Raw genomic sequence first — 24,453 nt, 5'->3', positions numbered from 1 at the left:
TTTTTTTTTTTTTTGAGACGGAGTCTGGCTCTGTCGCCCAGGCTGCAGTGCAGTGGCCGATCTTAGCTCACTGCAAGCTCCGCCTCCCGGGTTTATTCCATTCTCCTGCCTCAGCCTCCCGAGTAACTGGGACTACAGGTGCCCGCCACGTCGCCCGGTTAGTTTTTTGTGTTTTTTAGTAGAGACGGGGTTTCACCGTGTTAACCAGGATGGTCCTGATCTCCTGACCTCGTGATCCACCCGTCTCGGCCTCCCAAAGTGCTGGGATTACAGGCTTGAGCCACCGCGCCCGGCCAAATTCTAGACTTTTTTGTTTCTGTGTTCAGGACCCGGAAAAAATAGGGGTGGGCAGGAAAAAAGACAGGACGGGGCGGAGGGGCCACCAAATGGGGAATGGGAACACAGAGGGCATGATGTGGGTTTACTCAGATATTAGATTTAAGAGACAGGTAAGGCTCAGAATGTGAATCAGTCTGTGTTTTATATTAAAGTGATTGGATATCACCATAAAGATTAAGTGAGAACATATGGAAGATAGCAACTAGGCAATGTATGATGTGGGCCTGCACCGTGACCTTGGCGTTCGCAAGATTAATGTAAGTGCTGTTTGGAGTTTGTCTTCATTAACATTTGCCAAATATTAAGCATTCCATGGAGCCATGAGGTTTCATTATTATCCATAGCTTTTTCCTATTTAATAAACTAATGAAATGGCATCATTTCCTCTTTAAAATAGCAATATACAGGCTGGGCTCTGTGGCTCACGCTTGTAATCCCAGCATTTTGGGAGACCAAGGCGGGCAGATCAGGAGGTCAAGAAATCGAGACTAGCCTGACCAACATCGTGAAACCCCGCCTCTATGAAAAATACAAAACTTAGCCAGGAGTGGTGATTGGGCACTTGTAATCCCAGTTACTTGGGAGGCTGAGGCAGAAGAATCTCTTAAACCCAGGAGGCGAAGGTTGCAGTGAGCCGAGGTCAGGCCACTGCACTCCAGCCTGGCAACAGAGTGAGACTCCATCTCAAATAAATAAACAATATGCAATGCTAGTGAGTCATTTGAGTAACTAAATGATGGCAACATTATTTGCCACAACTGTTTGGGAAAGTCATTGGAATACAGCCACAAAAAATCAATTATAACTTTAAACCTAGTAATACATTTACAGAAATCTCTATTATGAGCATGATTTCCAAGAAGAAAAAGGTAAATGTTTAAAGGTGTTCATTGCAGCATTAGTTACACTACAGAAATCCAAATGACTAAACAACAACAACAAAAAAAAAAAAAAATAGGGAAAGACTCATAAATGCCAGCAATTAAATGTCATATCATTCAATAGCCACAGATTGTAGAGATTTCTGTGTATTTATTTATATTTTCAATATTATAAGTATACTATGCAGTTGACAACAGGATCCTATCGTTAAGCCCTGACTATATTCAGCAGGTTACAAAAATCCTTTATTTCACTTTTCAGCATCCCTTGGTTTTAATTATTTTTATTTATGCAATGATATATCTCTGAACAAGAGTCAGAGAAGCAGCAGAAAATGATTGAGAACAAGAAAAATCGAGATCAGAGGACACACAGTGGCAAAAGTATCTTGAGATAATCCCTGGCATTGGCTCCCCCAGGGACGAGAACTGGGAAGAACACGATGTGAGACAAATTCCTCCCAGAGTGGGAGAGGAGGAAACTTCATCTAGGGGGAAGCACTGGGCAGCCTCTGAAACCCAGAACCCCACTGGATTATGTTGCTCATTACTTACAGGGCCTTGGGGGCTCCCTAAGAGCTCCAGACATCACCTCTTGTACCTACTATCTAAAGATGTATAGGGCCGGGAGCAGTGGCTCATGCCTGTGATCCCAGCTACTAGGGAGGCTGGGGCAGGAGGATTGCTTAAGACCAGGAGTTGAAGACTGCAGTGAGCTATGATCATACCACTGCACTCCAGCCTGGGTGACAGAGCAAGATCCTGTCTCTTAAAAAGCAAACAAACAAACAAACAAACAAAAAACAGATGCAAAGGAGTATTGCCTAATTAACAAGCTTAGGCTGAATATCAAGTAATTTATGTGATAAAACTTAATAAACTGTCATAAGATTCAAATAAAATTATTACATTTAATTTATAATGCACCTAAATATTATAGAGAATTACCTGTATTTTAGGTTGGTGTGAATGTAATTGCAGTTTTTGCCATACTTTCAATGACAAAAACCTCGGTTACCTTTACACAAACCTAATATATATTGATAATATGAAATTAAAAAAAGTTACTGAAAATGAGTATTCTGATTAACTCAATGCTATCTTTGGACATGTAGTCTTTAGAACTCAATATTTACAAGCTTTATTCACAGAAAATCAAGGATAAATTAAGAATTTTAGAATGAATGTTTTTACCCCATAAATGTATACAATTACAATTTGCCAATTAAAATGATATTACTTTAAAAACATGTAATTACAAATAAAAAAAGGCACGAAATGTTCCAGTGTTGCTTTTTGGTAAAGCTACATTATACCACGGAACTACGGAGTGGATACACTCTATAAGGATGTACTATAGATCAATAAATCTTAAAAGCACAATTGCTATTAATGAAATTTATGAAAGAAAAAACGTTTTTAACTCACAATTTTGTGAAAATGGAATGTGCAGTTGACATGGTATGGCTGTGTCCCCACCCAAATCTCAGCTTGAATTGTATCTCCCAGAATTCCCACATGTTGTGAATGTGGGAAGGACTCACGGGGAGGTAACTGCATCATAGGGGCCGATCTATCTCATGCTATTCTCGTGATAGTGAGTAAGTCTCATGAGAGCTGATGGTTTTATCAGGGGCTTCCACTTTTGCGTCTTCCTCATTTTCTCTTGCCACCGCCATGTAAGAAGTGCCTTTCACCTCCTGCCATGATTCTGAGCCCCCCGCTGCCCCATCCAGCCATGTGGAACTGTAAGTTCAATTTAACCTCTTTTTCTTCCCAGTCTTGGGTATGTCTTTATCAGCAGTGTGAAAACGGACTAATACAACAGTCTACCATACAGTAGCTACATTATATAGAATAGTGTTTCTCAGTTGTTTTTGTGTCTGAAAAGTAGAATATTGGACTGTTAGAATCTTTTACATTGTTCTTGGCTGCAAGGAAAAAGTTCTGCAGGTGTTCGAAGGAAGAATATTCAAACCCCTGTGGAACAATTATGTCTTAAGGATGTAGCTCAAAGGCTAGAGTGGCGTGTCCCTCGTTATTGATGGTTTTTGTTGTTATCACCTATTTGAAAAACTAGATGCTTAGAAATCTATGCTAATAAATGTAGGGACAGGGAACATTAAAACAGAAAGCCAGGCCAAATCAGCATCTCTCTCTTTCTCTGACACGCACACCCCTCATCTGCATTCCCCCATCGTGTGGCTCCCTGGGCCAACCTGTCAAACACACAGCAAGGCCATTGGTGCCTCTGCCAGGGCCCACTCCACGCTGAAGTCCACAAAAACAGCCTTTTCTTGAAAGCCAGTGCCAAATGGCCTAGAAAACATACAGAGTGCATGGAATGCCTCCTCGCAATATTGCTATTTGGACCTAAAATTGCTTTAGAGACCCATGCTCACAAAAAAACGAATGAATAATTCCACACTGAGTTTCAACTATCAACACATTTCCTTCTTTATTATTCTCTTTTAGGATGAAATCAGCAATTCATTCTCATTCTTGTTTGACTTTAAATGTAATAAACTCTTGGAAAAATGAGTCCTCCTATATACCAAATATGAATGCTAATAAAACCTTAAGGAAAAAAAAAAAAAGACATGAAAAGCGGATTGCTAGTTTCTAGAGGAGGAGAAGCAAATAAAACTAGATTCAATACAACCTAATCTTCATTAGAAGATTTCATCCATGAATTAGCAGTGCCTTGGAAGTATACAAGCCTCAATTATCACAATACAATATTAACAAGTTAATGGCACATAGATACTCCTGGTGAACCTTCACTTAAAACAGTGTTTAACAGAGACACACACATTTACACAAAGGAGTGTTAATAATATGTAAAGCAATGCATTTCCTTAGTTTGTTTGTGTAGTCTGTTGGGTAATTTAAGTACGATTAAGTTCTTTTTTGGGATATGTAAAACCAGTGTTGAAAGCTCTAGCCCTCTTCTGCTCATGAAATTAACCTCTATGACAAACACAAAAATAGGAAATTTGAAGTTGCATTTAATGATTCCAAGCCCAATGGCTGTGGGCTACTCTAACTGTTGAAAAAAATTGTTTGTTTTTTTTTCTTTTCTTAATGACAATAAAATAATTATCCTGTGTGGGTGGGGAAAGCAGATTAGCCTGTGTGGGCAGCACAGTGGTTTTTATCATTCATTTATTGAGTGAAATAAAAATTATATATTGACAGTGTACTCTGTTATAAATGCTAGTTATAAATGGAAACTAGAAATGGGTCTTACTTTTGTGAATTTAGGCAAACAAACAAAAGCGTAGATGATTGTATAAAAGAATTGTAAGTTGCATAAATTATTATTAAAAAATAAACAGTGGATTGAAATAAAGAAAATATAAAACTTGGTTAAGGTTATGCAGTAGTGGTCAAAATTGTTTTGTTGAAGAAATGACGTTTAAATTAAGATCTAAGTAGTAAAATGGTACAGATCAGGAAAAGACCAAGAAAGGCAGACTTTTCAGCCAAAGGAAATAGTATGTGTTCCAAACCTAGAAAGAGTTCAGTGTCTGGGATAAGGGGAGAGTTTCAGGCAGTAGAGAGATGACCTCTGCAGCCCCGTCTCCCAAAGTGTGTGCCCCTTTTCACACTCTCGCCAACTCCTAAGTGGAGAGGAACTAGTCGTCAAATTGTTCAGACCACAGGATGTTCATTAGAACATACTATATAAATGGACATAGACATACTATAAAAACTCAGGACCCATTTTTTCACCTGATAAACCCCATCTGCCAGTCAACATCATAATGATGATGATTATTCAAAGCCCATGAATCATTTCAGAATTATCTCAAGAATTTAAAATGCCAATTAGTTTCTTTTTCTATTGTAAACTATACACTAACGAAGAGTATCACCAAGTAAGAGTATCAGTTACACTAATTTTTGGTCTTTGTTCCAAATGTCTTGTTAAACTGAATACTTCACTACTTAAATATTAATAATGATATTCCCTTCAACTTTTGATATATAAAGTCATATTCTCTATGTTCTCAAATGTCTTTTCCAAACTTGGATTCATTGTCACACTTCACACAATAAGGTATAAAGCACTATATTAGGAATCTGAATGGAAATAACTAAAAAGAAGTCATTAAGATACTTCCTTAGTATGCTGAAAATAGATGTATTTTGGAAGGATCCTGTTGCATCCTGTTTGGTGTGGGTTTCATACTGCCTGTGTTGGCTTCCTGGACATGCCTCTGAAGGACTTGCAATGCATCACAGCGCCGGACTGTACAGGTGTGAGAGGGCGAAGGAGGCCTCAATCTGCTGTCAGAACCCTCATGAAGCATGGCTTTCTTGCTCTGTACCCATCATAAAAGAATTCATCCTCATAAATGGGTTTTAAACGTATAAAAATTTTTAATTTAAGAAGAAAGTCATCAAGTAAGAGAAAAAGAAGAAAGATCACTTCCGTGGAATTTGATAAAGAAGTTATCGTCTAGGGTAAAAGGTGGTAAAAGTCACGATTATCAAACAAATTCTGATTCAGCTGAAGGACATAACTTCTGCATCCCCATACTGGGCAACTCCTAAAGACTTCTGGAGGCATTATCCATTAGTTCTATAAGAGTTGTTGTATTATCTGTCATTAAAAAGTTGAATTAAGCCCAGGCACAGTGGTTCATGCCTGTAATTCCAGCACTTTGGGAGATCGAGGCAGGCAGATCACCCGAGATCAGGAGTTTGAAACCAGCCTGGCCAACATGTTGAAACCCCATCTCTAATAAAATTACTAAAATTAGCCGGGCATGGTGGCGGGTGCCTGTAATCCCAGCTACTCGGGAGGCTGAGGCAGGAGAATTGCTTGAACCCAGGAGGCAGAGCTTGCAGTGAGCCGACATCGCACCACTGCACTCCAGCCTGGGTGACAGAGCGAGACTCCATCTCAAAAAAAGAAAACAGTTGAATTAGAAAGAGAATCATCAACACATGAAGAAATCTACCTCGGCAGTACATACATGAGCCTTGAAGTAGCTTTGCAAAATAGGTGAGGCACCCTGGTGTGACCTGAGTTCAGCCTGGTTCTCCCAATATAGGGACCTGAATGTTCCACTTAATCCCAGGAGGCTCATTTATTCATCATGAAAGGAGACTAAATATTCCCATCTATTCAAGGGCCACAGAATTAAATGGGATGATAAATGAAATGAATCACTGTTGGCATATATTAGTTCAGTAAAGCTTAGTCTTGATGGAAAGAATTGTCTAGTTTCTTTGATAAAATATTTCTCATTACTCAAGGCAAAGCCCTCGAGCCACTGCTCTGATGGGCACAGACCAAGGAGGAAGAGGCCACTGCTTCTCGTGGTGGGAATTAGGGTGAATCACTCTAAGACAAGGGTGTTGCTACAGAGAGTAGGGCTGCAGTTTACATCAAGGTGTTCACTGAAGACTTTGAAGCCCCGCTTGAGTCCTCAGCTTCCCTCTCAATGACAAGATCCATCTGGGGTCACAGTAGCATCTCAGCCGTGAATGGTAGTCCACAGAATTTCCCAAGTGCGCACATCCAGAAACTCACCAATTTCCCATATTTATTGACCATTTTAAACTTCTGGGATAGCATATCACTCTTTCTTTATAACCACTCTTTCTTTATCACCCTGGTTCTCAATTCTAAGACATATTTTCTGCCTAAATATGCTCCATTGGTGGTCTTAACTCCTAGTCCCAGCACCTGTTGATGAAGCCAACCAAACTGCTGCAAAAGTTGTTGTCAGAGTTTTGGGCCTCGCTGAGACTGCAGGCTCATCCATCAGTGCTTCAGGAGGACCAGCCTGCACACGGAAGGTGCTCCCTGCATTGCATGAGAGGCTTGCAGCAAGTGGAATGTGGAAATCTGAAGGGGCCTTCACCTAGGAGATGGGTCTATGGATGCACGCGGAGAACGTCAGCTTTTGTTTCAGAGGAATGGAGGTGAGAGTGTTGCTTTTGCTTTCAGAAAACCCATAAAAGAAGTAGATACCTGAGTTCTGCAGGGAGAACATCGGTCAACAACGAAGATTCAGGTCCTAGTTTCTAAGAGTCTTGTCCACAAACTAAGGGGAATCTTAGCCTTTTCTGTCTTGTACATGGTTGTCCTAGTGGGGGGTGAGGATTGCTACAACCCTTTGTAGTCACTGTTGGAAGTACTTTTACGCAAAAGAGGCATCTTTGTAAAGCCTTAGGTTGAAAGCTCAATTTCACTCACGTAGAGGGGTACAAAAGAGACTGAGTAAGCCCCCTTGCCCTGTTTCCCTAATTACTCAAAGTCACTCAATCCCCCGTTGAAAGGAAAAGGAATGATGCAGTTTTAGAAGCATATCAACTTTATGTACAAATTATGGTTTGTGTATAAGCAACAATTTGCATGCTCACAAAATTCAGAATGAATTGTTCAGATGCTCATTGTACCTGGAGGTGGTTTAATTGCTTGTTCTTCTAAAGGGGAAAAATTGGTATAACAAACTATAGCCTATTTTCTAAAAAAATCATTTCACATAAAATTCAGCAGTTTTATGATTGTGATGAAGAATAAACAGATTTAACACATCCGATTATCTTTAAAAATGGTGTTTAGCACACATGGCAAAAGGAAGAAGAAAAACAGTGGAAGTTTGAAAATAAAAGACATTTTTACTTCCTATGCCTAAAGCATGTAAAATTATCTTTGAGATATTTGGTATTGAATAATTTTTCTTTCCCAAAGAGTTTATGCATTACAAGGCAGGAATATGCTTTAAAACACAGAAAAGAGAGAGAGGAAGAGACTAAAGAACAAAGGAAGGAAGAGAGGAAGGGAAGGAATGAGAGGGAGGTAGGGAAGGAGGAAGGAATGAAGAAAGTGAGGAAGGAAGGAAGGGGGGAGGGAGGGAGGGGAGGGGAAGGGAGGGACAGAAGAAGGCATGGAGGGAGGGAGGGACTTAACTTCTCCAAATGGCAGACTGCAAAACCTAAAAGAAAAGCAAGTCATTAAAATGCTTAACATGTCAAAATTCTTGCGAGTATTATGAAAATCTAAGTAGCAGTAAGCCCAAGGAAATACAACAAAAGTAGGCCGGGCGCAGTGGCTCAAGCCTGTAATCTCAGCACTTTGGGAGGCCAAGACGGGCGGATCACGAGGTCAGGAGATCAAGACCATCCTGGCTAACACGGTGAAACCCCATCTCTACTAAAAAATACAAAAAACTAGCCGGGCGAGGTGGTGGGTGCCTGTAGTCCCAGCTACAGGCTGAGGCAGGAGAATGGCCTGAACCTGGGAGGCGGAGCTTGCAGTGAGCTGAGATCTGGTCACTGCACTCCAGCCTGGGTGACAGAGTGAGACTCTGTCTCAAAAAAAAAAAAAAAAAAAAAAAAAAAAAAAAAAAAAAAATACAACAAAAGTAAAATAACATAGAGATTTTATCTTTTATAAAGGAATCCTTTGTTTGGATCTGAAAAAATAACTATTATTCACATCAAGTGTTTAAATCATAAGTGTAATGAAACCATGCAGTCATCCCTCTGATATCTGTTATATTTTCCTGCTAATATCTAGTTAGTTGATAAATAGCTTCATGCTATTGTCAGTTTTTCAGTTCTTGACTTAGAAATAGAGTGCATGGCTTGATTTTACCAAAGTTCTTGATAAGTCATTTAACTTCAAGACAGCTACATCTATAGTAACATCTCTGACCTTTACATGGTCATAAATAAATGACAAACTTTAAGAATAAGGTGTACAGCACAGACATCATTGAAAATGACAAGAATTCTCTGTATGATTTATACATCTTCTTAGGAGTTATTAATTATAATCTTAGCTTCTAAATCTCAAGTAGAACCTAGGAATGTTTATTTGACTTACATATCAGAGTTAAGTGTCATCTTATCAATTTATCAATTTTATAAAATGGCAAACACTAATAAACTATCTAATTAAGTGTCACCTCTGTCAGATATGATACCCTATAAGAAAATAAAATAGCTCAAATTCATGTTCTCGTTTCTTTATATTATTTATTTTTATATCTCAGTGATAGAAAATTAATTGCCTACAATTAAAAAAAAACGTTGTTTCAAGTTTTTGTTTTATTTATTGAAAGTCCTTTCTTCTGCTTGACACCTGGCCTGGAATGGGGTATCCAAGACATGGGAAAGCAGGACCAATGTTTCCAGATTCTGTTATTGCAAGAGAAAAAGGGAAAGCAGATTTAAGGGTATCTCACAAATCCTTTAAAAGCTGCATGACAAACAATTCTAGCCCGGAGTTAGGTGTCAAGCAAATAAAACACTTGCTTAGCCAACCAGATGCTTGACCTAGGAGAGGACTCACACTTTCTAATGCCCAAAGGCCATACAGTCAACTTCAATGAGCAAGCCAGGAAGAAACTAGAGGAGGCCCTGAAGTCATGACCGCCCACTCTGCCAGGGTTCTCTCCTACGTGGGAATGCAGGACAAATATTTCCAAATTCTGCTATTGTCAGAAAAAAGGGAAAGTGGATTTATGGGTATCTCACAAATTATGTAACATGGAATTCTCAATACTGATAACTGATTTTTGTAAATATTAAATATTTTGTGAGCCAACCAAAGCAATTGTCTGACCTGTGGTCTAGATGATTCCTGCATGGGCTTTTTGCAGGTTTGCTTGTTTATTTATAGACCATTATTATAGATTGAAATAATTGGTAGCTTTTGGAACTACATACACACGGCCTTAATAACCTTACCTGTAAAATATCAAGAGTAAAACACAACAAATCCATTAAAAAACAAAACAAAACAAAACAAAACAAACATGGAGCTGGGTCAGGTGCTGTGGCTCATGCCTGTAATCTCAGCAGTTTGGGAGGCTGAGGCAGGCAGATCACTTGAGGTCAGGAGTTCAAGACCAGACTGCCCAAGATGGTGAAACCCTATCTCTACTAAAAATACAAAAATTAGCTGGGCATGTTGACACACACCTGTAATCCCAGCTACTCAGGATGGGAGAATCGCTTGAGCCTGGGAGGTAGAGGGTGCAGTGAGTCGAGATTGCGCCACCACACTCCAGCCTGGATAACAGAGCAAGACTCTGTCTCAAAAACAAAAAAATAACAAACCAACCAACCAACCAACAAAAAACATTAAGTGTTGAATATGGTATTAAGAATATTCCAAATGTGGGAGACTTGAGAAGGGCCTAGTGTCAACTGAGATAGACCAATTAATTGACAGTTAATGGTTTATGACATATAATTTTGTTCTATTTTTCTTATTGGCTCAGATATTAAGATCATGCTCATTAAAAATGGAAATTACCATGTAATGAACAAGTTTAACATGATGATCATGGAGGAAGTGTTCGTATTTTAACAGGATATACTTCACTAGGAATGGGGCAAGGGAGGGGACAGTTGGGTAGGAAGATGGGAGAGAAGCACAGAATTCATCATACATGTTATTCAAAATTGTACATCGTACATACAGCTAGACAAGGCGATACAGGTGTGTTGGAGCTGAAAGTCTCCCGCCCCCAATTCCTGGAAGCCTCTTCACTGCTTCCCTTGCTCTACTCCTTCCCCACTTCCCCCAACCCCCATCCACACACAATTCATTCTCTGCATGTAAGCAACTTCTCATTCACTTAAACTTCTTCAATGACATCACACTGCACCTAAAAAACCTGAATGCATCACAGCCAAATCCCCAGGCCCCCTGACTCCTGGGAAACCTTCTGATCTTTCACTCCCAGTGCACCAGCCTCGTTCCTCTCTTTTCTCTGGATTCATCAGGTTTCTCTCCATCCAGAACTCTTCCTAGCACGTGCAGCCATGTCTCCTTCCAGTCCTTCAAATCTCAATGCCCCCCCGGAGAGCGGCAGACCCCAGGCTCCCGCTCACTACCTAAACATCACCCCAATCATTTCCTCCACAGCAGGCACCACTAACGCAGCTTCAGCCTGGGCACGGCTGCAGCCTCTATGCCTGCAACTTCAAATCAATGCCCTAAACATGTGTTTTTGCCTCCAGTCTCTCTCTATTTGCCACAAGTGTTTCCGTAAGAGTCCGTAATCTACATTGTACAATATTAGGTTTTAAAATGTGTCTAAGGCCATTGTAATTCTCACTTTAAAACCTGTGATTGTTTCTTAAGGTCCTTCAGAGTCCATAACTGTTTTAATCTGAACTACTTCAGCATTCTGGTGAAGTCTAGTAAGTTTCTCAAACTAATGTCTTACTGTATAAAATAAAATACATAAGGTTACAAAGGAAACCAGCAATATTAACATATTCTTACAAAAGTGAGATAAAGCAAAATTTGTGGCATGACATTATGTATCTTGTTATTTCACTCAATAACAGGTGGCAAGTCTAATAACTGAGGCAACTTCGAACCATGGTGTAGTAACATTTTGAGATATCTGCAATAAATGAAACAAATCTATGATTTGGTGACAAAGTCACAGGTTATGCTAATACTTTTTTTTTTTTTTTTTTTTTTTTTTTTGAGATGGAGTCTCATTCTGTTGCTCAGGCTAAAATGCACAGGTATGATCTCTTCTCACTGCAACCTCCATCTCCTGGGTTCAAGCAATTCTCCTGCCTCAGCCTCTTGAGTAGCTGGGATTACAGGTGCCTGCCACCATGCCCAGCTACTTTTTGCATTTTAAGTAGAGATGGGGTTTCACCATGTTGGTCAGACTGGTCTTGAACTCCTGACCTCAGGTGATCCACCCACCTCGGCCTCCCAAAGTGCTGGGATTATAAGCATGAGCCACTGTGCCTGGCCTGCTAATATTCTTTTAATATTATTGCCTGTCTTTAAAATGTGAGGAAATGCTAAATATAAATTAAAGCTTAAGGGGAAAAATACACAAATATTGTTTTGTATATATTTACCATCCAAGTAATAGATTCTTTGAATTTTATCCTCGAGGCCCCAGAACAATTGGTATAGAGAATTAAACTCATGATCTTAACAGGGGATGCAAATTCCTTCACAATCCAATGCCATCACTCCACTGGCTCATGTCCAAACTCATCCTTCACCTCTGGCAGCCATAATTCCACCTCTAGTGTAAGCCAGGGTTCCCACGTGGCCTCCAGGTCCTGTTCACACGGAATTTTCTCAGGGAAAGCCTGCTCAGTGTCCCTGCTCGGCAAGGCCACCCCACGGGTTTTACCCTCAGACCTCAGCAGATACCTCAATTATAGAGAGGATCATGTTGGATTTTAATTTTGTAATAGAAAGTCTAGTTTTCTACTAAATTATGACGTTATTTTACAAAACACTCACGTGTCTTTTTTTTTTTAATCTCTAGCTCTAGGCGCAGAAATTACATTCTCGTGCTAGTCTAATACATGGATAGCTTTCAAGAAAAATTGACTTAAAATACAACCTAATGGGTTTAGATTACAGAGAACTTCACAAGTTATAAAATACTACAATAATGTTTTATTCAAAAATGGAAAGAATTAAAACTGATCTATGAAAGTAAGCTGATTTGTCTTCAAAGTGTCACTTTTATAAGTTCAGTCTCATTAGTTCTAGAAACTGTTGGGCCTCAGGACACCACTCCAAAATATGACTCTAGAAGACCAGAATATGCCATCCCAAAACACACTTCCTTGGTGTATTTCCACCAGATTATTTTGAGACACTGCAGATACAAAAGTAGTTCTGAATAGCTGCCTTTCTGTAAAGGAAATTTACATCTATAAAGGTGATCTACATGAATGAAAGTGTCTGTATCAGGGGGACAGTTGCTTTATTACCTGAGCGACTTTAATCTGCATAGCAAGACAACTACTCACCACACCATTCCTTCCCTCACTCTCTCCTAATTTGACTCCACTACCCTCGGGGAGCCCAAGCTCTTATTTCTGGAGCTCGGGACCTACACAAGCTCCAACGTCTTGCCCTTTAATCCTAGGAAAGAGTGAAGGTTAGGAAACCACTCCCAGCCTTCTGTGCTCCAGGAAATGTCTAAGAGGGAAGAGCCTCTTTCGCCCAGGTCTACCGAAGGCTGAGGGCGCCGCTCGGTTCAGCTGGGAGGAGCTGGCTCCTGGATCTTCTCAACTTGCACTTGGCCTCATATGAGGTTAGCTGACTTGCTTGTCCTATGGATACACTGGAATAAAAGGCGTATCAGCCTGGCTCTGCATGAGCCTGCATCCTTCCCCAGGCCCCTGGACATCACCCACTGCAGCGTGGGCCAGCACACAGCTCCTCAGCGACCTGGGGGAGGCCGGCCGGGTCCCCTTCTTGGCTGCTCCTGTTCCTCCTGGGCCCCCTACCTGCTCTTTCTGCCTCACTGCTCTCTAAACAGGAGGCTACTTTCCCGCATCCCTGAGGATCCCTCAGAGCCTCCCCTTTACAATCGTCCTACCTCTCTCCTTATAGAGCTTGGGTTTGTCTTGTGTTGGATGCCAGTTACAGCAGCTGGGGGTGCCTTGGCCTCGGGGGAAGAGAGGTGCCCCGGGAGCAGAAGGCAATCCTGTTACTGTTACACTGGAAGGCTCATGTGGACACCAGCAGACGAGAGTGGAGCCCCTGACCCACTAGGAATGAAGGGGTTCTGAGGAGAAACCTGTGGCTGGGCTTCAGGGCTGCGGTTGGGAGGAGTGGGGATACAGCTTAGGTCTGGGAGGAGGAGGGGGTGAATGTGACCAGAGGTGGGTGAAGAGCCACCTGCTGCTGGCAGGAGTGCCCAGCACTTCTCCCTGGCTCAGAGCACTGACCCTGGGTGGGAGAACTTGGACTCGATCCCCCTCCATGAACTGACCACTGGCCATGACACTCACTGACAGGCCGCACTGCAGCTGTCTCACAAGTCAAACTGAGAAAGGGTGGCATGGCCTTAAAGGCCTGTTGAATCCTTGCAAAGTCCTAGAAATTGCTCTGTCAGGCCGGGCGTGGTGGCTTACGCCTGTAATCTCAGCACTTTGGGAGGCCAAGGTGGGTGGATCACGAGGTCAGGAGATCGAGACCAGCCTGGCCAACATGGGGAAACCCTGTCTCTACTAAAACTACAAAAATTAGCCAGGCGTGGTGGCAGGCACCTGTAGTCCCAGCTACTAGGGAGGCAGGAGAATCACTTGAACCAGGGAGTTGGAGGCTGCAGTGAGCCGAGAGCGTACCACTGCACTCCAGCCTCTCAAAAGAGTGAGATCCCATCTCAAAAAAAAAAAAAAAAAAAAGAAAGAAAAGAAAAGAAAATGAAAGAAAGAAAGAAAGAAAGAAAGAAAGAAAGAAAGAAAGAAAGCAAGCAAGCAAGCAAGCAAGCAAGCAAGCTCTGTCTGTTTGCTGCATAAATCAAGGGCAAGGGTTCTGACCACCAGAGGCCATGACATTAGGCAGTTCCTGAACAATGGCCCCTGGATCTGCAAGAGGCAATGCAGCTACAGCTGACATCTGGATTCCACGGTCACAGGCAGCACCTGCACCCAACCACGATGGCATGCGCTGCAAGTCCTTGTGGAGAATGTCTGACTCTCGGGGTTTTGGTGAGGGTATTTTCGCAGCCGTAAAACTTGAGAGGAGCAGGCGGATCTGTCAGGTGTCAGGTCCAAAACGAAAAACTGTGATTGGAGTTTTCCCACAGTGGCCATTCTGTAGCTCAGGGATGGTCGAGTGGTTTTGCAACTCCTGGGAGAAAATTGTTCTTTTTAAACTGACTTCATTAGGATTAAACATTGTTTTCCCTGTTGGTGCACTGACTAAATCATTTGATTTAGAATCCAAAGACTTCACTTCTCTTCCTTCTTCTGAAATACAACATCTTGGCTGACACGACTACTTTGGTGTCTAGCAGACTTGATTCCAAATCATACTTCCACAGGCAGCTGTGCACATTTTCACAATTTGCTAACCCCTCTGAGCCTCATTTTTCTTATCTGTGAAATGTGCATAACCTTGGAATTTATGTGGAAATCAGGAAGCGTACAGTGTGGTGCAGAGTGAGCACTCCATACATCACAGTTATTATTGCCATTATTATTATTACTGAGACAGGGTCTCGCTTTGATGCCCAGGCTGGAGTGCAGTGGTGTGATGGCAGCTCATTGCAGCTTGAACTCCCAAGCTCACGCAATCCTCCCACCTCACCCTCCTAAGTAGCTGGGACCACGGGTGCCCAACACCACGACCAGCTAATTTTTTGTAGAGACAGGGTTTCGCCATGTTGCCCAGGCTGGTCTTGAACTCCTGGCCTTGAGCAATCTGCCCGCCCCGGCTTCCCAAAGTGCAGCAATTATTTTTAATATAGTAAAACAGGGGCAATTAGCTCTTCCAGACCAACTAATAATACTTCTGCAAGAGCAGATGAGGACATAAGAAAACACTAACAAAAATCTCTTGCATACAAATACTTCATTTCCATAGAGTTTTAATCCAATTATATAACAGTTTCATGGTATATGTATTAAGCTGTTTTCCCAGGCACCTTCTTAAAGGAACCAGCTTCTTCCCCTTTAAATTATGCCCTTGAGTGAAGTCTGCTAATCACATTTCTGACTCTGTGACCCAAGTTGAGCTAACACATAGTCTCCGTCCACCTGGCCTCAGTGGCTGAACTTAGACACAAGCTGGTCCCACCAGGATAGTGTTCCCAAAATGTTTAGCAATTGCAGTAGGGGAAGCAGGATCCTGTCCTTGCTGACCAGGGTATGGTTAGATTGGAGACATATCATCCATGTGTATTAGGGCAGAAAAAGGTATGAAAATCAGAACAGGGGCAAACAGAATTCAGGTGTCACTGAGGCCCAGGCTCTGGACGTGCCTCAGCCCACGCAGCTGTCACCTTGTACTTCTTACCTGAACTAGTTTGAGTCAGATTTCTATCATTTACAATCAAAGAGGGCAGACTCATGGGGAACATCCTGGATCTTTGTCCCCCCGCCATGGATTACATCTAACCACTAATTGATGGGACTCAGCTATGGAGACCAGGTTAGTCCTAGAATTTGATCAAGACTCTATTTTCACAACTATGTGTAACAGTGATATACATGTCTATGTGTTGCAGAGAGGACAACCAAGCAAATAATTCTATTTTTTCCCCCCCGAGATAGAGTCTCACTCTGTCACCCAGACCGGAGTGCAGTGGCACAATCTTGGCTCAGTGCAACCTCTGGTCTCCCAGGTTCAAGCGATTCTCCTGCCTCAGCCTCCTGAGTAGTTGAGATTACAGGCACTCCCCACCACGGCAAGCTAGTTTTTGTATTTTTAGTAGAAATGGGGTTTCATCATGTTGGCCAGGCTGGTCTCGAACTCCTGACTTCAGGTGATCTACCCACCTCGGCCTCCCAAAGTGCTGGGGTTATAGACGTGAGCCACCGTGACTGGCTGACAACCAACTAATTCTGATCCCTTTGGGATTTCTGGTGGCAATGGAAGAGATGAAATGAAAAGAAGAGAATAACAGTACTGGCATCGATAATATTTTTATATCACTGGTTACACCCAGGGTACACTAAGAGCTGTTTGCACACATGGTAGGACTGCCAGTGCCTGAGGTAATTATTGGGGTCATGTTTCCTGACAGTAACTACATATCCCACCATCCCTGTGTAACTGGTACTTCGTTGGCTGAAAGCACAATCCCTTAAAGAAGCCCTCTACAAAATCCAACATTACCAAGACTGGACACGTGGTATTTGTGCCAGTATCTGCAGTGACATGAATTGGCTAAATTTTTAAATTTTTTTCTATGTAATAGTCTTTGGAATTTAAAAATATATATATTTTAAATTTTATTAAATGGACAGATAATAATTACAGATATTCATGGGGTACATAGTAATGTTTCAATACATATAATCTATAGAGATCAGATCTGGGCAATTACTACATCTGTATGTTCATCATCTCAAGCATTTGTCATTTATTTGTGGTGGGAATGTTCAATATCCTTCTGGCTCTGTGAAATTGCGGAGTATGTTATTGTTAACTACAGTCACCCTAAAGGGCTAGAGAACACCATCCTTGTTCCTCCTATCTAGCTACAATTTTTTGTCCTTTAAAAGAGTTTTGCTAGCAATATCTGCAATGAGTAGGGACTAAAAATCAATTTAATTTAATGAGGAAGTCAGAGCACAGATAAACCAAATAAAGGCAAGCCCTGCACAGGTGCTTCCTAAAATGCATGTGCGGCACAGCAGAAAGTCCCTTAGCATGGGTGGGGTGAGCGGGAACGCCTCAAGTATGGAACTCACAGGTGTGCACTGGGGACCAATTACAGGCAAGGCACTGCGCTTCCTGCTGAGCACAGAGCGAGGTAACACAGAAATGACCATCACCTTTATGCAGTGTATTGTTTTTAGTAAGGCATCCTTTAAACACAGAAATACATCTGTCCCTTGGCTTATGCAGGGGGGTGGGTTACAGAATATGCATATAAAATAATGGAGCATTTTCATATAATCTAAGCACATTCTCTTGTATACTTTAAGTCATCTCTAGATTACTTATAATACCAAACACAAAGCAAATGCTGTGTAAATAGTTGTTATTCTGTATCACTCAGGGAATAAGGATAAGAAAAAGAGTCTATGCATGTTCAGTAGAGACACAACCATGTGTTGCGTATTTCAGAATATTCCGATCTGAGGTGCTTGAATCCACACATGCAGAACCCATGGATGCAGAGGGCTGACTGTATACAATAAATTCCTGATTTTATTAAGTCCCAGGGTATGCCTGTCAGTTTAGGTTCATTTATATGGCATTAAAAGACAATATTCCTGCTGGGCGCAGTGGCTCACGCCTATAATCCCAGCACTTTGGGAGGCCGAAGAGGGCAAATCACCTGAGGTCAGGAGTTTGAGACCAGCCTGGCCCACATGATGAAACCCTGTCTCTACCAAAAATACAAAAATTAGCCGGGCGTGGTGGCGGGTGCCTGTAATCCCAGCTACTTGGGAGGCTGAGGCAGGAGAACTGCTTGAACCTGGGAGGCAGAGGTTGCAGTGAGCTGAGATTGTGCCACTGTACTCCAGCCTAGACAACAGAGCGGGACTCCCTCTCGAAAACAAAAAACAAGAAAACAATATCCCATATCTCAGTGACTTAATATAAGACAGCTTCCTTCTGGCTCTGGGTTGGGATGGCAGGAGACTACTCCTGTAGATACTCAGGGATCCAGATGACTGAGCAGCTATTAGAGCAAACTAAATTTTGGCTCTTCAAGGTTCCATCCCAAGCGACATTCACTCCAATTTCATTACTCAAAGCAAGTCACACCACCACACTTCATTTTGAAGGCACCCCTATCCTGAGTCCAGAAGTGGAGAGAATGGGAGAGATCTGGCAGGAATGCTCGTGACCAGCACACAGGGAGAAGCACATCAGAATTCAAGCTTCTGAATGAGGAGACCTCCCCTGGTCGGGGTACTCAGAGATTGCCTCCTTCAGGGTATTACACAGAAACAGTTCTGAGTGACTAACCAAAGAGTAGGGGTGGAGATGGAGAGCACTGCAGGCTGAGATTGCTACACGTGTAAAGGATCTGAGGTAGAAATCACTGTGGCTGCCGGAGACATTTCAGAGAGGCAAGTGAGAATCAAGACAGAGAAAGAACCACATTGAACCATCTCCTAAAACTCTAAGAAAGCATGGTAAACGCTTTCATCACAAAAGGAATCAATCCGGTATGCCTTTTGGAAAGAAGAGAGAAGTTGGAAGAGTAAATCTGGAAAGACATTTAGGAGTTTGGCCATTTTCTAGGAGAAAGGTCTGAGAGCAGTTAGGGCTGCTGGTGGTGACAGACGGCGGCCGGCGCAGATTCCAGGAACACTGCACCTCACACTTAGACGGGGAGACTGGAGGATAAGATGGGAAGCGAAATTGTGAGCCCAGCTTCAGGCACGTGTTTCAGTGCCTGCGTCTTTCCCAGTGGAGGCGGAAAATAGACATCGTGTCCTGGGGCTTGCAGAAGACTTGAGCTGGAGGAACCAGGCACAAGACGTATCAGCTGTGAATGGCCATGATGGGCTTTGAATCCAGGAGTTTGAATCATGGAAAGCATAGGATGGAAATATAGGAGGATTCCAACCTCCTATATAGCTAAAGTCAGTTAGAAGTGGTCAAGGAAGCAAAGAAAATAAGAACTTAGCCAGAGAGACAGCAGAATAACCCAGAGATTTTGTGGCAGCTGAAGCCAAGGGAAAAGGCCGTCAAGAGAAGTGGTAGGCATACTGGAGGTCAGCAGGAGACATGAGAAAGGAAGTGTGCCTCTAGGGCTAGTGACATTAACATCTCCTGAAATAGAAGATCCTGTCCATAGAAGAGCCATTCATACTAGACACCAGCTGAATAGATAGAAGCGAGAAACAGGTGCGGAAATTGAGCATGTTTACGTAAGTTTTCTGGAATTTTGTTTTAGAAATTAGAAGCTGGAGGAAGATCGGAGGTCAAAGGTACATTAAAATTATAAATAGATGTGTACATGTGTACGTGTGTGTGGATGTGTGAGGGACTTGAGTTATATTTGAAATGCTATTGGGGAAAATTTCATGGAGAGACAGTAGCTGAAATGCAGAAGTAGAAAATAATCACTATACAATGTCTCTGAAATAGTAGGGAGAGAGGTACCTAGAGCATAGGATGGATTACTGGTTTTTTTCTTTTTTTTTAGATGGAGTCTCCCTCTGTCGCCCAGGCTGGAGCGCAATGGTGTAATCTTGGCTCCCTGCAACCTCCGCCTCCCGAGTTCAAGTAATTCTCCTGTCTCAGCCTCCTGAGTAGCTGGGATTACAGGTGTCTGCCATCATGTCCGGCTAATTTTTGTATTTTTAGTAGAGATGTGGTTTCACCATATTGGCCAGGTTGGTCTCAAACTCCCGACCTCAGGTGATCCGCCTGCCTCAGCCTCCCAAAGTGCTGGGATTACAGGCATGAGGCCACCACACCTGGCCTCGATTACCCTTAAGTAGGAGGTACATTCTCTTCCACTGAAAATGAGAAAGAGCAGAAAATAGGTGCACAGGCAAGCAGATCTGTATCCATTTTGTTGTGGGAAATTGCCTCCTCTCTGATGTTCTCTCTCTCTCTTTCTTTCTCTAGTGTGCTTCAAGTAGGGAATGATTAGTGAGTGATACTGTTTGCTAAGTAGTAAGAAAATAAAGAAAGGAAACACTGGAAGACACAGTGTGTTCATAGAAAAATGCTGGCAATGTCTACAGGCATATTGCTCACTGATTTAGCCTTTAGTTTCCTCTCTTTTATGCTCCTACCTAGATTTCCAGTTTAACAGACCTCAATCCTGGAAGTCTGTGTCTATATTTTATATTTTAGGTGAGACTACACATAATAATGCCTAAGAGTTCAACATAAAATACTAGCCTCTTTCAGTAATAAATATCAAAGCCCTGTTTCTGAGCATTCTGTGGAATTAGGGAAACAAGTGATTTAACTATAGTTTAAAAAAAAAATGGCAAGCTCTAGATTTAACATTTTCAACCTCATTTGATCTACCAATATTCAAGGAAAGGCCATACAAATCATTTTGCATGAAATAAAATGTCGAACTTTTTCACATGTCAAAAATGCTTTGATGATGCAAACTTTTCTTACAGATTGCATATTTGAAGGAGTAAAAAATGATAAAGTTCAATCCCTGATTTTTTTCTCTTTTTGTGGTGAAAGTTGAACGTGAACAGTGCAGGTAGCCATTATCTGTGCTAAGGCAAGGCATACACACCTGAGAGACCGACAGACTTACCGTCATATGTATCAACTCCCGGCACCATGGGACGCTCGGTGTCCTGAATGGATGACAGCTCAGAGGGACACGTGACAAATGGGAAAGCTATGGGATGATGAGACTCAGTGGCTGAGCACGCAGATGACTACGGTCATGGGAGAGAGTGTGTGCAGGTGGAATGGGAGTGCAGGTGAAGCGTAGGTAACAGCTGTACCTGATCATCCCCTGTGTGTCTGTGAAACCGCCTTTGCAAAATTATACCTGAGGAAATTGTGACAGCGAAAGAAACCAGACCTAATCAACTCCATCTTGCTTTGAACCTTTAAGCTGTCCTTGTTCATTCCTGGACATAGACTGAATTAATTTGGGGAAGGTATTCAATTCTTGGTTTGACTCTGAAACAAAATTGATAATGGCCTTTTCCCGAAAAGACCCCCTCTTGCCTGGGGACCAGTCTGTCTTTTCAGGACTAACAATTAGCTATAAGATTAGAAATTATGGTTTAGGGGTCATGCAGCCTCTGTCTCCAAGACTCCAAGAGTCTGAACCTCCTGAAATTGCTCTTGGGGATCACATCACTCTTGCAAAACCTAACATCAGTGCTTGAGATATTTTGCAGACCCTGCACTTGCTGGATCAGCTGACACCACCCAGACTGGTAATCTGGCCCAACCAGTTCTGCCATCACACCCAGGAACAGGAGACAGCAAGAAAAACTCACTTTGGCCCCCTGTGATTCCATCTCCAACCTGACCAAGGAGCACTACTGGCTCCCCAAGCCCCTACCCGCCAAATTATCTTTAAAAACTCGAATCCCTGAATGCTGGGGAGGCTGATTTGAGTAATAATAAAACTCTGGTCTCCCACACATCTGGCTCGACATGAATTACTCCTTCTCTATTGCAATTCCCCTGTCTTCATAAATCAGCTCTGTCTAGGCAACGGGCAAGGCAGACCCACTGGCGGTTACATCTGTGTCCTTATCTCTGTTTTCAAAAACAAGTGTTCCACTACGAACCAGAAGCCAGCGTTCCACCACACAATTATTCCAGCGGTACGAGCTTCAAACCAATCAGGGAGATTTATATTTACATGCAATTGAAATGTAAGAAGTGTATTTAGATCTGGGTTTCAGTTTTTGTTGTTGTTCCTTACCTTGGTAAGCAAGTTTAAATCCTTGCCGGTTTTGCGAATGGTCACTGTAAAAGTGGATGAGGGTTTCATGCGTTGTGCTCAGCAGGGCCGCGGGGAGATCCGTGCCGCTAAATTGTCCGATCATGGGGCTGGTGTGGTAAGGTCCGTTTTGAATTTCAAGGAAGTCATGATTAGCTTCGGTAGAGAAATTCAGAAACTGAATATGGGCACCTGTGGAAAAACGTGCGAACTTAATGAAAGTTCATATCAAAATGTATAAAATCAAGGCTCATAAAAAGTGACTGGAGTGTTAGCAGTCTCCCCAGACAGTCCCTCTCTGTGAGACAGAACCATGCCATGGAGGATGGCAGGCACTGTGGATGAGGATACACCCTGGCTCCATCTTCCCTCTGCCACTTTCTGCCTCATGGTCTTTTTCCAGGAAACTCACGTCCAGAAGTCAATTTGTTTGTGAAATGTGAATATTACCAGCACCGTACCACAGAGCTACACGGGTAGAATCCTTAGAGTACCAACTAGCACACACGTGCACCGGGATGATTTTGGCCAGTGACTTTTACAATGACAATCTTAAATATGAAGTTGTGATCATCTGTTACCTCACCCAAAAGCTAATTGACGGCTTTATCAAGGAAAAAACAAAACAAAACAAACAAACAAACAAACAAAACAATTTTGGTCTTAAAACATGCAGCAGAGTTTGTTTGTTTTTGTTTTACGTTTGTCTGTTTGTTTTGCCTGTTCTCCTTGTCCCATAGTTTTATGCAACAAACTTTAAAAGTGGCTTTTACACTAACTGGATGGTCCTACCATTGCACAAGTTTTATTAGTGAAGCAAGTGATCATTTTCTATTATGTTATGTGTGCAAAACAAATTATTGATGTTTGTGAGAAACCCAATCCAATAAACCCCACCATAACTCTCACAATTAAATCTAACAGCCTGGCATAGTTCAGCATACCAAAAGACGGTACAAATGACCAGTGTCTCTGGTATCATACTGATCTGTGAATTACATAAGCTATGGCTGATAATTTAAAAGGAAACAATAACAAACAATTTAGAGTTATTTGCATTGTGGCATTTTTTAACTTATTTTACTACTATGTCTTAGATATTCTAACTCATTTAAGCAATTTATATAGAACTCCAAAGATGTTAGTCTTTGCATAAATCCATGCAGTGAAGCTGGGTTGTAAAACTTAAACTAAGCTAACTAACGACTGTTGTAGAGTGTTATTCCAATATAAAAGAAAGCGTTACTCTGCGTGGTTCTTCTCTTTTTGATAGATGAGAACTTAAATTTTTTTTTCATCTAATATGTTTCCTAGATTGGGAAAATTAAAGATAACACCTACTTGGGTTATCCTACTTAATTTTAAGTGCAGAAAAATATTCACACAAACATCTACTCAGGTATCAAAGGAAAACACAGTTGTCAGAGGCCAGTACTTTGTAAAAAGGAAGAAAAAAGTCCAAGTGAAAAATTGTAGGGAAGAAACACCTAAAATCTCTCAAGAAAATTTCAAGTCATACAAGAAAAACAATTTCATTAATCATGGAGAAACTTGGCAGGGAGAAGCAAAAGGGTAAATAATGCCCTGCCTGGGTGGGCATTGGGTGAGGCCAACAGTATGCCTGGGGTCTGATTTGCCAACCAAGATTATTCCCAGCACAGTAACCATCACTATGCTCATAATTTACAGGTGAGCAAACCAAGGCTCAGAAATGTTAGCTGTTCTGTCTCATGTCACACAGGAAACGGCAGAGTAAGGTTTAACCCCGCACTCACTGATGAAGGCCTCACTTTTTCTCATTTGGTATGCCAATAGGCTAGACAAGAGCTGACAGTCTCACGATGGTAAAAATATTCCACTCTTCTTGGAGAAAATCAGTTTGTATTATGTTCAACCTTGATTGAAAGAGGATGAATTGAAAAAAAATAGAATGTGAAAAACTGGAGGAGACAAAAAAGAAGAAGAAAAAGAAAGATCTTTAATAATTTAAGCAAACTTTAGAATTCTTTTTAGAATGAGTAGCTAGATTCATATCACATTGTCCAAGTCTATAGGCCGGTACTACATCACCAGTCACCAGTCAAGAAAGGGCTATCTCAGCCTCCGGTGGTCTTGGCCATTCTAACATTGTCTGCTGTATATAACCAAGGTGGAACAACTCTTTAAATATACATTTCTGCAAATATTAAAAAATGTCAAATACTGCTGTTTGTCGAACAACCACCAATAAGCTATTAATTTATTTCTAAATTCCAGAAAATATTTTTGTTCAAAAGAAATTCAGAAGTGAGGAAAAAAGAAAGAAAAAAAGGGAGAGAAGGAGGCGCCAAGAGAGTGGGGAGGGAGGAGGGAGGGAGGGGGAGAGGGAGAGAGAGAGAAAGGGAGAGAGA

The 24,453-nt window shown here is 41.8% G+C and overlaps 1 protein-coding gene across 1 annotated transcript in view; it reads right to left on the bottom strand.

Annotated features, from left to right (window-relative positions):
• CSMD1 (CUB and Sushi multiple domains 1) overlaps positions 1-24,453 on the bottom strand; it is a 1,215,136-nt gene that overhangs the window by 195,006 nt on the left and 995,677 nt on the right. Inside the window, exon 39 of the mRNA XM_017887857.1 lies at positions 22,046-22,255. Coding sequence (XP_017743346.1) covers positions 22,046-22,255 — 210 coding nt within the window. The remainder of the gene's footprint in view (positions 1-22,045; positions 22,256-24,453) is intronic.

This window comes from Rhinopithecus bieti, unplaced genomic scaffold (assembly GCF_001698545.2).
Source record: "Rhinopithecus bieti isolate Rb0 unplaced genomic scaffold, ASM169854v2 scaffold_15838, whole genome shotgun sequence".
Taxonomy (NCBI): Eukaryota; Metazoa; Chordata; class Mammalia; order Primates; family Cercopithecidae; genus Rhinopithecus; species Rhinopithecus bieti.
This window is presented reverse-complemented; position numbering and strand designations above follow the sequence as displayed.